Source organism: Macaca nemestrina, chromosome 13 (assembly GCF_043159975.1).
Source record: "Macaca nemestrina isolate mMacNem1 chromosome 13, mMacNem.hap1, whole genome shotgun sequence".
NCBI lineage: Eukaryota > Metazoa > Chordata > Mammalia > Primates > Cercopithecidae > Macaca > Macaca nemestrina.
Window position 1 is genome coordinate 69,051,133 of NC_092137.1, and position 16,203 is coordinate 69,067,335.

The window sequence follows — 16,203 nt, forward strand, 5'->3', positions numbered from 1 at the left end:
TTCTAGTTCCATTGATGTTACTGCAGAAGACATGATTTCATTCTTTGAAATGTCATATTTACTATTACTTGGCTGAACAGTAAGTATTCCATTGTGTATATATACCATATTTTCTTTATCCAATCATCTGTTGATGGACAGTTAGGTTGATTCCATATCTTTGCTATTGTAATAATCATGTGAGAAACATACAAGTGAAGGTATCTTTTTGTTATAATGATTTTCTTTCCTTAGGGTATATATCCAGTAGTGGGATTGCTGGATCAAATGATAGTTTTATTTTTAGTTTTCTGAGAAATCTCCATACTGTTTTCCACAGAGGTTGAACTAACTTACATTCCCACCAACAGTGTATATGTTCCCTTTTCTCTGTATCTTGACCGACATCTGTTATTTTTTTACTTTTTGATAATTGCCATTCAGACTGGTGTAAGATGCTACCTCATTGTGGGTTTTATTTGCATTTCTCTGATGATTATTAATGTTGAGGATTTTTTCATATGCATGTTGGCCATTTGTATGTCTTCTTTTGCAAAATGTCTGCTCATGTCCTTCACCCACTTTTTAATGGGATTATTTGGTTTTATTATTGTTGAGTTATTTGAGCTCCTTGTAAATTCTAGATATTAGTCCTTTATCATATGCATACTTTGCAGCTATTTTCTCCCATTTAGTAGACTGTCTGTTCACTCTGTTGATTCTTTTGCTGTACAGAAGCTTTTTAGCTTAATTAAGTCCTATCTGTCTATTTTTATTTTTGTGGCCTGTGCTTTTGAGGCCTTAGTCATGAATTCTTTGCCTAGACCAATGTCCAGAAGAGTTTTCCCTTGGTTTTATTCCAGCATTTTTATAGTTTCAGATCTTACACTTAAGTTTTTCATCATCTTGAATTTATTTTTGTATATGGTGAGAGACAGGGCTCCAGTTTCAGTCTTCAGCGTTTGGCAATCAGATTTTCGCGGCACCACTTATTGAAAAGGGTGTCTTTTCTCCAGGGTGTGTTCTTATAGACTTTGTCAAAGATCAGTTGACTATACATATGTGGCTTTACTTCTGGGTTCTCTATTCTGTTCCATTGATCTATGTGTCTGTTTTTATACCAGTGACATGCTGTTTTGGTTACCACAGCCTTGTAGTATAATTTGAAGTCAAGTTATATGATGCCTCCAGCCTTGTTCTTTTTGCTTAGGGTTGCTTTGGCTATTTGAGCCCTTTTTTGGTTAAATATAAATTTTAGAATTTTTCTTCTAGTTCTGTGAAGAAATGGCATTGGTATTTTGATAGGAATTGCATTGAATCTGTAGATTGCTTTGGGTAGTATGATTATTTTAATGATATTGATTTTTCCAATGCATGAGCATGGAATTTTTTTATTTGTTTGTGTCATTTACAATTTCTTTTGTTAGTATTTTGCAGTTTTCCTTGTAGAGATCTTTCATCTCCTTGGTTAAATATATTCCTAGGTATTTTATTTTTTATAGCTATTGTAAATCAGAATGCCTTCTAGATTTTGTTTTCAGCTAGATCATTATTGCTGTATAGAAATGCTACTGATTTTTGTATGTTGATTTTGTATCCTGAAACTTTACTGAATGCATTTATCAAATCTAAGAGTTTTTTGGTGGAGTCTTTAGGTTTTTCTAGATATAAGATCACATCATCAGCAAGTAGGGATAATTTTACCTCCTCTTTTTCAATCTGGTTGCCTCTTATTCCTTTCTCTTGCCTAATTACTCTGACTAGCACTTGCAGTACTCTATTGAGTAGGAATGGTGAAAGTTGGCATCCCTCTTTTGTTCCAGTTCTTAGAGGGAATACTTTCGACTTTCTCCCATTTAGTATGATGTTGGCTGTGCATTTGTTGCATGTGACCTATATTATTTTGAGGCATGTTCCTCCGATGCCTAGTTTGTTGAGAGTTTTTATTCTGAACAGATGCTGAATTTTAACATATGCTTTCTCTGTGTCTGTTGAGATGATCATATGGTTTTTACCTTAATTCTGTTTGTGTGATGTATCACATTTATTATTTGTGTATATTGAATCGTATACATATAGACTTTGTCAAAGATTCCTGATATAAAACTTATTTGATCATGGTGTATTATTTTTTTGATGTGCTGTTGGATTTGGTTTGTTAGTATTTTGTTGAGGATTTTTGAGTCTATATTCATCAGGGATATTGGTCTGTAGTTTTCTTTTTGGTTGTTGTTATGTCCTTGTCTGGTTTTGGTATCAGAGTGATACTGACCCTGTAGAGTGAGTTAGGGAGAATTCTCTCCTTCTCGGTTTTTTGGAACAGTTTCAGGAGGGTTGGTATTAGATTGTCTTTGTATGTTTGGTAGAATTCAACTGTAAATCTATCTGGTTCTGGGTTTTTCTTTTTTGGAAGATTTATTATTACTGATTCAATCTCACTACTCATTGTTGGTCTCTTCAGACTTTCTATTTCTTCCTGCTTCGATCTTGGGAAGTATATGTTTCTAGGAATTTATTCATTTCCTCTAGGTTTTCTAGTTTGTGGGCATCTGGTTGCTAATAATAATCTCTGATGATCTTTTGTATTTCGATGGTATTAGTTGTAATGTCTCCTTTTTCATTTCTGATTTTGTTTGTTTGGATCTCTTTTTTTCTTGGTTAGTCTAACTAGAAGTTTAACAATTTTGTTTATCTTTTTGAAAAGCCAACTTTTCATTTTGTTGATCCTTTGTGTTGTTTCTTTGGTTTCTATTTCATTTAGTTCTGCTCTGATCTTTGTTATTTCTTTTCTTCTGCTAATTTTGAGTTTGGTCTGTTGTTGTTTAGTTTCTAGTTTCTTGATGTTTGAAATTAGGTTGTTAATTTGTACTCTTTCTACTTTTTGATGTAGGCATTTAATGCTATTAACATCCCTCTTTGCACTGCTTTTGCTGTAGCTTACAGGTTTTGGTATGTTTTTGTATTTTCATTTGTTTAAAAAATTTTTAGATTTCTATCTTAATTTCTTCATTGACCCAATGATCATTCGGTAGCATGTTGTTTAGCTTCCACGTATTTGTATAGTTTTTGAAGTTCCTCTTGGTATTGATTTCTAGTTTTATTCCACTGTGGTCTGAGAAGATTCTTGATTTCAGTTTTTAAAAATTTGCCAAAACTTGTTTTGTGGCCTGACATATGGCCTGTTTTGGAGAATGTTCCCTGTGTTGTTGAGAAGAATGTATATTTTGCAATTGTTGTATAGAATGTTCTGTAAATGTCTATTTGTCCCATTTGGTGTAAAGTCTAATTTAAGACTTTTTAATTGACTTTCAGTCTAGATGATCTGGGTAATGCTGAGAATGGGGTGTTGAGTCCCCACTATTATTGTGTTGTTGTCAATCTGTTTTTCAGTTTTAGGTCAGTAATACTTGTTGCATGCATCTGGGTGCTCCAGTGTTGAGTGCATATGTATTTAGAATTGTTATATCAGTTGGTTTATGTAGTTCCAAATGACTCACTTTGTTCATTCATTTTAATTCTTTTTTCTTATTTTTGCCTGGCTGAGTTATTTAAAAATACTTGTATTCGAGTTCAGAAATTCTGCCTTTTACTTGGTCTAGTCTACTGTTGTAGCTTTTGAATGTTTTCTGTAATTCCTTCCATAAATGTATTTTTGTTCCAGAATTCCTGTTTGGATTTTTAAAAAGGTATCTATCTTCTTGGTAAATTTATCATTCATATCCTGAATTGATTTTCTGATTCCTTTGTATTGATTTTAGATTTCTCATGCATCTAATTAGGCTTCCTTAAAATCAATATTTTGAATTCTTTATCTGGCATTTTGAGGAGTTTTTTTGGTTAGGAGCTATTGCTAGAGAATTATTGTCTTCCTTTGAGGGTGTTGTATTACATTGCTTTTTCGTGCTTCCTGCCTTGTTACACTGATTTCTGCACATCTGAAGCAATAGTCACTTCCTCTTATTTTTGAATTTACATTCATTATGGGGTGGGGACATTTTTTCTTGAAGATGTGACTATGATGTTGGTTGGGTAGGGCCGTTTGGCTTTGCTTCTTAGTGTGTGCAGTGGTAAAGATGCTGTATGATTTCCTTGGTCATAAATAGCCTTAGTGGTATCTGGATTCCTTAGTGTGTTAGGATGCAGTTATTGGTTACTTTTTCAGGTTTCAGTGGTAGCAGTGGTGGGCCAAGTGTGTTTCCTTGTGACCTCAGGCAGCATATGCTGGCACCTGTACTGGCAGTTCCAGGCAGGCTGATTTTTGAGCCTGTGGGTGGCTTTTTTGGATGCTGATTGTAGTAGTGGTATACAGGGCAGGTGAATGGGCTTTTGACCTTTTGGGCAGTGAGGATGATGGGGGCAGTGGGCGTAGCAGTGGTCATGAAGTGTTCTTCTAGTTCTCAAGCTCCGTGCTTTTGTGTTAGCAGTTGTTTCAATGGGCTGCGTGGGCCAGCCTCCAGGCTAGTAGATAGTGTTTGCAGGTAAGAACCAGTTGTGGGGGTAGCATGGAGATTTATGCCTGACCTCTGTTCCCCAGGAGAGGTATTTGGGTAACCCAGGTGGTAGTTGGGTGGTGGAACATCCAGGAGCCTGGATCCCACACTCTGTCTTAGAGTAGGGGACAAAGTTGGGCAGAACTGGACCAAGCAAGCTTGTACTCAGGCCCTCCAATGGCATATGCATGCACCAGCCTTGATTAGGGGGTAGAGGAAGTCCTTAGGCCCCTTGTGAAATGCTTGGTGAGGGGCAACCTTTGCTGTCCTAAAGTCTTAGGATAGGGAGGATAGGGCTGTCCCAGTGGCCACTGTTTGGCCCACAGGAATGAGACTTGCGTTTGTCTCACACCCCAGTCCCAGCAGAGTTCCCTCCTCCATCCTGGCTATGGCAGCCAACTTGGCCACCCAGTCAGTCCTAGCAGGCTGCATCTAGTCCACAACTCAGCCCTAGGCCATAGGAGATGCCACTCAGCTGAAGACCAAGCCTCCACAACAACTCTCCTTTTGCTTAGGACCTGGGATGGTGGTGTGCCCAGTTCCAATGCCAGTGACTGGAGCCCACTCCACACTTGCTTCTCAGAACTGGCTGCAGGGGTTCATCCCCCACTCAAGCCCCAGTCGTGCAAGCACCACCCACGTTCCCCCATGCACAGTCTGTAAGAGCTCGGATCCAGAATGTTGTCCCACAGCAGTCAGTTAGGTTTCAAAAAGGGTATAGGACATTCCCTGGAGCAGTTCCTCATCATAGTCTTCTTGCCACTCCCCAAGTTAGATTCGTGGTGTGGGAGAGTCAAGGTGCTCTCCTGCGGCCTGGATTGTATAATTCCCCAGTGGGAAAGTGGACAGCAGAAAGGCACTCACTCACCCTTTCCCATTTGGGGGATTCACTCCCCTTTCCCAGCTGGCCTCAGCCACACAGCCTTCCTGTTTCCTTCTTCCTGGATTTCAAAGCTTCCTCTCACTTTTTTGCTGAACTCCCAAGTTCCTTCTTGAACACTGCATTTAAATAAGTGTGGAGTCAGATGAGTCCGTGATTCCTGGCCCATGAATGAATGGAGAATAAACACTAGGTTGGCAGCATGAGACAGCATACTAGCTTGGTTCCTCTAAGTGGATGAGATTACTGGAAATGCTTGTAGTCAGCCATCTTGAAAAAGAAGATCTTGTATTTTAAGCATCATTACGTGTTTGCCAACAGGAGGTATACGGTATGTAAATATTGAATTGTTATGTACCTTGGATTTCTTTTCTCCTTTCATTCTTTTAAGTTCTCTGCACCCTTCCGAGCATGATTTCACAATCCATAGCACAATTTAGCCTGGAGGGGTGTGCAGTCATTGTTATTCCACGTGTTCTGGTCTTTCTCACCAGCTACATTCGATATTAAAAGAGATGATGTTTACTTATTTCCATGAATTCCCTCATCTCCCCTGCCCCCAGCTGCTAGCAACAGACAGATACTTATTTTTTCATTTGGTCAACAACTCTTTCTTTAATATGTGCCATGTCCCCAGATCTATGCTAACACTGGGGCATGACCGTGAGAAAGAGAGAGAGAGAGGAGAGAAAAAAAGCCAAAATCTTTTCTCTCAAGGAGCTCACAAACTAGGAGAAGACACAGCAATTACTTTTAAAGAGCCAAGGGAAAACATAGTTACAACTGTGAAAAGAGCCATGTGGGAAAAACACATGACGCCATATGGGGAAAAAATATCTTTGTCAAGTAGGTCAGGGAAGGCTTCCTTGAAATAGTGATGATTAAGCTTAACTCTGTAAGGCCAGCAGAAGCTAACTAGACAGAGAAGGGGGAAGCAGAATGGTGTCTTCGTCACAGGGAGTAGCATGTGCAAAGGTCCTGTGACAGAAAGAAGAACAGGCTCTGGAGTAAGGGGAGGGTAATAAAAGTGGAGATCGCTTTGTTAAGGATGTTTGTCTTCATCCTAACAGCTAATAGGTAGTCACTGGGGCTTTCAAGCAAGAAGGTGAAAAAAATCAGATTCTATTTAAAAGATCATTCTAGTTGCTGTATGGAAAATGGATTGGGCTGGAGGTGGCAGATCAGAATGAAAGCAGGAGACCAGATATGAAACTCAAGCCATTGTCCAGGCAGAAAGGACAGATGGTGGGTTGGACACTGGTGGTGGCAGTGGAGATGCAGAAAAGCAAACAGGTTTGTACAATGTTTTGGAGGTAACATTGTCAGGATATGGGAGTGAATATGACATGCAGACAGAATGTGGAGTCAGACGAGTCTGCGATTCCTGGCCTATGAATGAATGGAGAATAAACACTGGGTTGGCAGCATGAGACAGCCCCAGGGCCCTTCCTGACAACCTTGACCGTTTCCCCATAATGCTGAGAGCCCATTTGCCTTCTCCTGGGCATGTCTGATAGGGTTGCTGCACTATTTACTATATGTACTCATCAGGAGGACAAAATCATCTCAGTCTACCCAACAACCAACCTTCAAGATCATTATCTCTGAAGGCCCCCACGGAGCCATGTGCAACTCTGAAAGCATTTCCAGGGAATGGTGGGCTGGCTTCATAAACGCTAAGTGAAATTCTGTGTTTCTGCCAGACACTTTGATATATGGAACAATGCTGGTAAGGGTTCCTGCATGGGATTTTTTTTAACCCACCTTGGAGGTATCCCCTGAATGGCAGTTGACAATTAGCTGCTAAGTAAAAGGAGGCACTTATTTTTATTGCGGGCCTTGACAGCTTTATGTTCACTGTTTAAAAGCTGGAGAGTCCTGTGTGTAAAGGTGAGTGGGGAGGGGAAGTGCGGGGGAAAGGAGGGCCGGGAGGGCTGGGGCAGGTGCGGACAGATCCCATGGTTTCCTTTTTGGAGTCAGAACCTGAGCAGTATTTGCAAGCATGTGGTGATCTGGAAGTGAGAGAAGAGGGTTCTTCCAGTCTGGGGAGGAGGGAAGGCCTGAGGCTGGCTCCTCGGAGGCGTGAGTCTTCGGCCTGCCATGCCTTACATCCCCAGGATGCCGCGGTGGGAACTGGGCTGTGGCTTTCCTGCCCTGGCACTGCTTGTTTGCTGGGATTTCAGAAGGAAAACCCCCAAGCTCCGAAAGAAAGGTATTTCTTTTTTATTTTGTGGTTCACTTGTTCTACTAAAAGACTCATTTCCCAGAGCCTCTTCCCTCTCTTGTCAGGGGTGGGGAGCACTTCTGGAACTGAGCCCCTGGGAAGCAGGTATCAGTGCCGGGAGGGCAGGCGCAGTGTGTATGGGGGTGGGGTACTCTCCCGCAGGCCTGGGCTGGGCTAGAGGCAGGGTGGGGAGGGGCTTTTGTCTTGATCCTAGGAGTGTTTGAGTGATGACAAAGGAGGACCAACGTGGGGAGGGAGGTGACAGTTGCTCTTTCTATTTCCACTTTCCCAAACCAACCCAGTTTCCTGGAGTTTTCCAGCAAATCTAAGGAAGGGGTTGAGTGGTAAGGGGTGGAGGATGGACTGTGGGAAGAGCCAGGGCAATTACTAGTGTGGTAGTAAGGTCTCACCCTTCTGTGATTGCTCAGGATGGGGTCCAAAATTTTAGGTCTGGGGACTGGAGACGAGGTGAACATGGTCTGAGGGGAGGTGGGGCTGGCATGGGCTGGCATAGTCTGGCATTAGAGGACTCCCCTTGAGACTTTATGATCTCTGAACTTTTATTCCATTAGCTTTAAACTTTAAAAGGAATTAAAGCCCTGAATATAGAATCACAGGGTAAATATGACCTCAGAAAAATTCCTGATTCAAATCTCAGTTTTCTTATCTGTAAAATGGAACAGTAATACTTACTTTGTAGAGTTCTCATGAGGACTAAATGAGATAGCACATGTGAAAGTATCAGGGATCAGTTCTCAGCATAAAATTAATGTAATTAATTACATTGGTTAATAGTTATAATTATCATATTACATATATTATAATTACTTTATGGTAATTATATTACATACAATTATTATAATAAATTCATGAACATTTATACCTATTAAGTTGGAACTGCTCTGCTAATGGCCAAAGGGGTGACAATTAGGACCCAGAGGTCAGACATTGGTAGAACTCAGGACCAGGTCTTTGGAGTTCCAGGGATGTTTCTGACTCCAAACTCCTCATGTGATCTGAGATTAAGAGTGACAAAACCTGACCTAGCCAAGCTAAAAAAAAAAAAAAAAAAAAAAAAAGGATTTTTCTCTCATGTAAGAAGTGACACTGTTGGTCCTGATGTCCCCAGAGCATCCAGTGGTTGGTTCTTGTTGAGAGAATAGCTTTGACTGATTTCTAGGCTGCAGATGACAAGTTCAAAGTCTTCATCATATGGTTGATATTTAAAGTGGTGAGACTATGAGAAAGTGTGCAGATGAGGAAGCGAGGCCCTGGGACCCTCCGACATTTAGAGGACAGCAAGAAAAGGAAGAGTCCTCAGAGGAGGCTAAAAGCATCTGATGAGACACATGGAGAACCAAGAGAGACTGGTGTACCAAAGGCCACGTGAGAAAGTGTCCCAAGAAGGAGGGGGTGACTTGCTGTGTCACATGCTGCTGATAGAGCAGTTAAGATGAAGACAGAGAATTTCACCTCAGATTTTAAAATGTAAAGGCCATTGGTCTCCTTGACAAGAGTAGGTTTGGGGAAGTACTGAGTGCAGAAAAGGGCCAGAGAATGGGAGGAATGTAGGCAGCAGGTAGTGACAGCTCTCTGAGGTCCATCATATACCAGGTTCTGAAAATAGATGCTGAGCCAGATAGACTGTCTGCCTTTGAGGGGTCCACAGTCCAGTGGAAGAGAGGGATGTTTAAAAGAATCATCATAAAATTACATGAGAAGTGATAACATCAAGAAACACACAGGGAGCTCTATGAGTAGAGGAAAGAGTGACCAGTTTTCTCTGAGAAGACATCCAAATTCAGAAGACTGGGTTTCCAGGTGGAGAGTAGGAGGAAGGGCATTCTCTTGAGAATTTTTAAAAGCAAAGACCATTTTTCATTCATCCTATCATACTCTCTAGCTATCAAAGAGCCTGGCCCACAGCAAATGCTCAGCCTACATTTGTTGAATGACTTTGTGAATTCTGGTGGAAGGAATTTGCAAGAAATGGAGTTGCAAAAGAAACCATTATAATGATATAGGCAACAGCAGTGAGAATAGGGAGCTTGTTTAAAGCATATTTAGAATGTACCATTCTAGGCTGGGTGCAGTGGCTCATGCCTGTAATCCCAGCACTTTGGGAAGCCGAGGTGGGTGGATCACGACGTCAGGAAATTGAGACCTTCCTGGCTAACACAGTGAAACCCCGTCTGTATTAAAACTACAAAAAATCAGCTGGGCATGGTGGCAGGCGCCTGTAGTCCCAGCTACTCGGGAGGCTTAGGCAGGACAATTGCTTGAACCCGGGAGAAGGAGGTTGCAGTGAGCTGAGTTCGCTCCAGTGCACTCCATCCTGGCAACAGAGCGAGACTCCATCTCAAAAAAAAAAAAAAAAAGAAGAAGAAGAAGAATGTACCAACCTATTTGGAGAGAGTGAAGAGTGTTGCAGATAATTCTAATGCTCACAATTTTGCTAATTGGATTAGTTAAGTTCAGGTACCTTGTATTAATGGCTTTGCATTTTCAGTGCCTAGGAGAGTACCTGGTGCTTGAGTGATGGAATGAATGCTATTGCCTTTGAGGAAGGCTACAGGAGAAGCAGTGATTTAGGGATGGGATGATAGTGAGATTAGAGAAGATACTGGGAGAACTGCCATTAGTCATTGAACTTATGGTTATAGAGGAGAAAGAGAGAGAGAAAAAGAGAGAGAGAAAAGATGGAAATAGATATGATATAGCTACATATATAAAGATAAAATAAAACACATTTTTCTATGAGTATAATAGTAAAGAGAGGAAAGCAAATGTTGATCATTTGCATGAGAGCCAAGGTGGAGGATTATTCTTTCATAAATTATATCTATCTATCCATGTGTGTGTGTATATATATATACACACACATATATCCATATATACACATATGTATATTATGTGTGTGTGTGTGTGTGTGTGTATATATATAGAGAGATCTGGACCAGATATGCAGATTAATAAGTTATAAGTTTATAGGTGATATCTAAATGTGTGAAATCATATGCACTTTCCTAAGGAGAATACTAGAGTGAGAAGAAAAGAAGCTTGAGTTGGAATCCCAGGAAATGATGCACCAAAGGAGCAGGTGGAAGATGGAGCACAGTCAAAGACACTGAAAGGAGTCATCAGTAACATGAGAATAGAACAAGAATGGTTGGATTTATTGCAATGTAGGGAGAAAGTATTGAAGAGGAAGGAGAAGTAACATCAGTCTTCCGAGAAGATCAGTAAGTAGGGTGTGGAATGAACATTAGGAGAGCACTAGAAATCTTAGTGAGCAGATTTAGTGAAGAAGTGCAGGCTAATGAAACAAGATTGTGATGGGTTGAGAGGCTGAGTAGTGAGTGATAAGTGAGGAAGTGGGGCAGACATCTCTCTAGAAGTAGACACAATTTTTTACAAGTATATGGTAAAGAGAAGGAAAGCAAATGTTGGTTGTTTGCATGAGAGCTGAGGTGGGAGATTATTCTTTCATAAATGGCAAAGACCTAGACTCACGTGGGATCTTTCAATTGAAAGAGAAAATTTTAAGATACAAAGAGAAAGAGTAAGTACTGGAAGAGGTGGAAGGAATGGAACCCACAGTTCAGGAAAGCATCATCCTAGATGAAAGATAGGGCCCTTTTCTTCCTGTGGGAGAAAACAGGAACACAGAGGAGAAAGGATGGGAAAGGCAGGGACTGCAGATGAGGGAGTTCACTCATAACCCTCCGTTTGGTAATGGAAGGAAAGAGGAGCCAAGATCACCTGTTGAGACAGAGAAGGGAGGGAATGGGTGGGGAGCTCAAGAGGAGTGGTGAAAATTTGGAACCAATGTCTTGCAGAGATTGGAAGGATAAATTTCCACAATATGTTATGCGTGGTCTCTTGTAGCTCTCAATGGCCTGATGAAGGCATGCAGAGGGTAGTAGGAAGCAGCAGGGTGGGGATGTTGAAGAAAAAAAGTATGAGTGAGATTAATATCAAAAGGGCTGCATTTGAGGTGTGAGAGGAATAGAGGATGAAGGCAGGACAAGGCTGATAGACTGGGATGAGGAGAAAAGCTAGAGGACTAGACACACATTAAGGTGTAAGAAGGAGCTTGGCTCCAAATCACCTGCAAGGTGGAGCATCTGCTATAAGACCTCAGGAATGGAGCTTGAATCTGAAAGCTTTGACTTCTCTGTGCACATCCTTACACTGTGTTTGTGCTATCTTTCCCCATCAAGTCCAGTGGACCTCTGGAGCCCGAGTTTCAACTGCTGCAGGAGACATCTGCCTCTCCCATTGAAGGGCCCCTCTCTGGACCTCTCAAAGAGAACTTTCCAGATGCTATGTGGTCTGTTTTAAGTCAGATTATTTCAGTCATGTCCTATCAATTTGGTGAAAAGATGTGTCCAGCTCCTTTTACAGACAAATAGAAACCTAATTCCATATGGCTATTGAAATTTTCTAATTGTTTTTCACTACGTTTTGTGTGACCCCTCAAAGGCAGACAGTCCATCTGTTATGTTATTTTCATAACTGGATGGCAAACTCATTAAAAGCATGAACCAGGTCTTCCATGCCCCTTGTATGTACAACCCATTCCATGGAGCCTGGTGCTGGCACATGGCAGGGCACTCAATGCATGCTAGCGTGAAGCTGAATTCATATACCAGGAGATTCCTATTAGTGTTTAAACTAAAGAAATGCCGAATAACCATTAGTCATGGAAAATACTTGCTTAAAGACACATTGATTCATTAAATCCTTCAGCAAAAGTCATTGACTGTCTACCTTTTGCCAGGGGTTATGCTAGACATTGGGGATGAAAACAGCCCTTTCTCCTATTCCCAGTAGTGGGGGGCTTACAATCATGCAGACGACACAGGTACATGCAAATCATGATCACAGAGTATGGAAAGGATTGGGATATTCAAGAAGCAATGTGGTGCACAGAGTAGGATGTAGTCTCTCCATCTGGGTGTCAGTAAGACATGGCAGATATGATGGTATTTGAGAGGGGCCAAGGAGGACAAAGAGAATTGGCGCCGCCAGGGAAGGGGGAGAGCAGACTGGACAGGGAGAAGAGACTGTTCAAGGACATGGAGACTGCAGAGCATTATGTTTTGGAAACGTCAGGGTGAAATGCCTCTCGGGGCATGGCAGGACATCAGGCCAGGAAAGCAGGTGGGTGCCAAGCCTTGAGGAATGCCAGCCTTGATTCTCAAACTTTAGCCACAGAAGTATTTAATCACAGTCTCACTGCAGTGCAATAAGTGAAACGAACAACAGCCAAGCAGATTTGGTGGTAGTGGGGAACACAGAGGCCCCCTATTCAGCTCCGTCTAGATTCCACTCTTGCCTCCCAACACCTGATGTGATGAAAGAGGAGGCCCTGACAAACTGCCAGGGCTTTACGTGTCTATTTGAAAAACATCACGGAGGCAACTGGGGGAGAAGCAGATGACTAATGAAAACCAAGAGAAGGGCACTCAAGCAGAGCGGTGCTCTAGAAAGGCAAGCAGCAGGAGGGTTTCGAACATGATAGAGAGGAGACTGCAGCAGTTACAGGTGAGAGAGGAGGCTGGCCTAGCCTGGGTAGTGGGTGGGAGCAGAAAAGAACATGCAAGTCAAGAGCCTGGTACAGCTCTATACAGGTGGAATCCACAGGAACTTGAGATGGGATGGAGAAGACCAACCTGAGAGAGAGAATCATGGGGAGAGTCAAGTGACTTTGCAAACGGATGTCCTAGGGATTGAAGTGCCGGGTGCAGCAGAGCCCTGATTATGGCAGAGGGAAAGTCAAGCAGGACAGGACAGAAGCCACGGCCTGTCTTCTGAACCTCCAGGGCCTGGAAGCCTGGTGGGAGAATGGGTAGGCAGTGGTGGTCCTGATTTGTAAACTCGTGTCCTCACACTGCTGGGGCGGGGAGACTGTGGAGCAAAGTTTCTCCACTCGGACAGAGCTGGGATGGAACTGGCCCACACTTGCTTTGCTGGAGGCAGGGTAATTTGGGAAAATATTTTTGGAAAGCAATTTGCATACCATCAAGTTATAAAAATGTTCAAACCTCTTGACCCAGTAATTCTACACATGGGAATTTGTCCTGAGGAAATAGTTCAAAAGAATGAAACGCTTTTGTTCATGCATCCAAATGTTAATTAATTAGAAATTATGCATTGAACGGCACACATTCCAGGATCTCTGCCAGGTGAATGAACATGTCTGCTGTGGCAATGTTTATAATTAGGACATAGTAAACAACCTAAATTATTTTAAATTCCACAGTGGTTTAGTGCTATGAGACATCTATGTGATAGACTACAGTAGGCCCTCTTTATCCTTGGGGGATATGTTTCCAGACCGCAGTGGATGCCTGAGATCTCAGATAGTCCTGAGCCCTATATACGCTGTGTCTTTTCAGTCTTATAACTGAGACAACTACTAAGTATAACTGAGACAACTACTATGTGACTCTGGGCAAGCAGTGTATGCAAAGTGGATACACTAAACAAAGAGATGATTCACATCTCAGGCTGGACTGAGCGGGACCGCGAGAAATTTCATCATGCCACTCAGAATGACATGCAATGTAAAACTTATGAATTGTTTGTTTCTGGAATTTTGCATTTAATATTTTCAGACTGCAGTTGACTGTGGCTAAGGGGGGATGCCTTACTGTGTTATGCTTTACTACTCTCTGACGCAAGTGGACACAAAACGGCCTGCTTGCTGCCATGGTTAAGGCACATTGCTGGGAGTTCACTGCCTAGGCCTGAATCCCAACTGTGCCATGCTGTGAGCTGCTTGACCTTGGCAAGTGTCTAAGGATCAGTGTCTTTAACAGTAAGGTGAGTGTGACATTAATACCACCTCAGAGTTGCTGTCAAGATTAAAGGACAAAAAGTGTGCAATTCCCAGCAAAAAGTATTCAGTAAAAGCCAGCCGTTATTTTAAATATGTAAGAAATGTGGGTCAATATAAAAAGACTGACAAAGACTGCCTCAAATTTACAGGCCCGTATTTATAGTTTCAGGAAATATTATGAGTGATTTGTCTCCCACATTTTGTCTAGTATCATTGCAATAAAACCTGTGAAGTCACAGGTGACACAGAAAGTCAAGAAATAGTTCATCCAAGGAAGCACAGAATGACGGGCTGGTTCTGTTTGCTCTCTCCTCAGCGGTGTTTGGCCAGCGCTTGGATGAGACTGTGGCCTATGAACAGAAATTCGGCCCCCATCTGGTGCCCATCCTGGTGGAGAAATGTGCAGAGTTCATCCTGGAGCATGGCCGGAATGAAGAGGGCATCTTCCGTCTGCCTGGGCAGGACAACCTGGTGAAGCAGCTGAGAGATGCCTTTGATGCTGGGGAGCGGCCCTCCTTTGACAGGTACATTGCCCTGCTGCAGTGTCCCACCTCTGCCCTCCCCTCTGCCTCGCTTGGCTGGGAGGGCCTCTCCATTCCAGTTGAGCTATGGGACTTGCATAGACACTTCTAAGAGCCCTGGCTTGCAACAGAAAGAGCCTTTGTTTTGCTCATGATTGGGATTTTGGGAGACTGGAGCACAGTTAGGAGAGTATGCAGATAGTTTATGTGACAGATCATGTGAACCACAACTGGAATCCTGCTGGGCAGATTCAGGTGATGTTTAGGGCACAGGAGAAGGGGTCGTGCAGAGGAGGGGAGAAAGATGGGACCTAACCTGAGGCCCACCCTTCAGGACAGATGAGGAACATGGAAGAGTGGAGCTGGCTGTACAAACACTTGGTGTGGTGGAGAATGCACCAGATCCATATCCAAGGGCACCAGCGACTTTCGTTAGCATTCCAGAAGTGCTATGACCAGGACTTCTTGTTAGTTTCCAAGATCACAGTACCATGTGATTCTGACTCAGTTCTGAGCCCTTTTGCAGGAGCATATTCTGATATCTTGGCAGCCTGGCATTCCTAAGTCTTCTGTGTGGAGGTCTCCCAGCCCTGTTTGGGGCATATGAGGCATAGTGACATTTCCTCCCACCACCCGCTTCCTCCCCACCTTCTCCAGTCACTCAGCTGAGGTTTCCTTCTCTGCCACACTCAGCTAGTAAAATCCCCACCTGATGTTGAGCAGTCTCTTCCCCAGTTGCCTGCGTGAACTTGTCCTGCTGGCATAAGTTTGACTGCTATTTCCAAATTAGGAGCCCAGAAACCAAGGTTTAGTAAGATGGGCCTGAACTCTATCCGGTTTCCAAAAACGAAAGTTGCCAAGCTTATTTTGGACAATGGGGTTGGGTTGATTCTGAGAAAATTGTGAAGACCTAAGTGTCATCTTGTGTAGAAGCTCCCTCACCCCTTACTCTAATCACCAGCGCTGCCTGTTTTTCCTCCAAAGCTTCTCTGGGATCTATTTGTTTCTCTCCATGCTTATGGCCACGGTTGTAGTTTGGACGACCACAGGGGTGTCTTTCCTACCCTTAATACGTAATAAGCTAATTTCCCACAGGTGCTATATTTTAGCACCCTAGGAAGCAAGAGATGGGGTTCTTATTGGAACAACAGCCCATTATGGGCATCAAACACGGGGACTTTCAGCAGCACCATCAACTGCGTTTTGATATCAGGCGCTTGTTCCATTGTGCTCACCACCTTTATATTCAGTTTCTTTTTATG

At 42.6% G+C, this 16,203-nt stretch overlaps 1 protein-coding gene across 4 annotated transcripts in view; it reads left to right on the top strand.

Annotated features, from left to right (window-relative positions):
- The window catches only part of LOC105465194 (Rho GTPase activating protein 25), a 95,099-nt gene that overhangs the window by 56,395 nt on the left and 22,501 nt on the right, over positions 1-16,203 (top strand). For all 4 annotated transcript variants that reach the window (XM_011713469.3, XM_011713466.2, XM_071076837.1 and 1 more), the window contains one exon: positions 14,737-14,944. In XM_011713469.3, the coding sequence (XP_011711771.2) occupies positions 14,737-14,944 (208 nt within the window). The remainder of the gene's footprint in view (positions 1-14,736; positions 14,945-16,203) is intronic.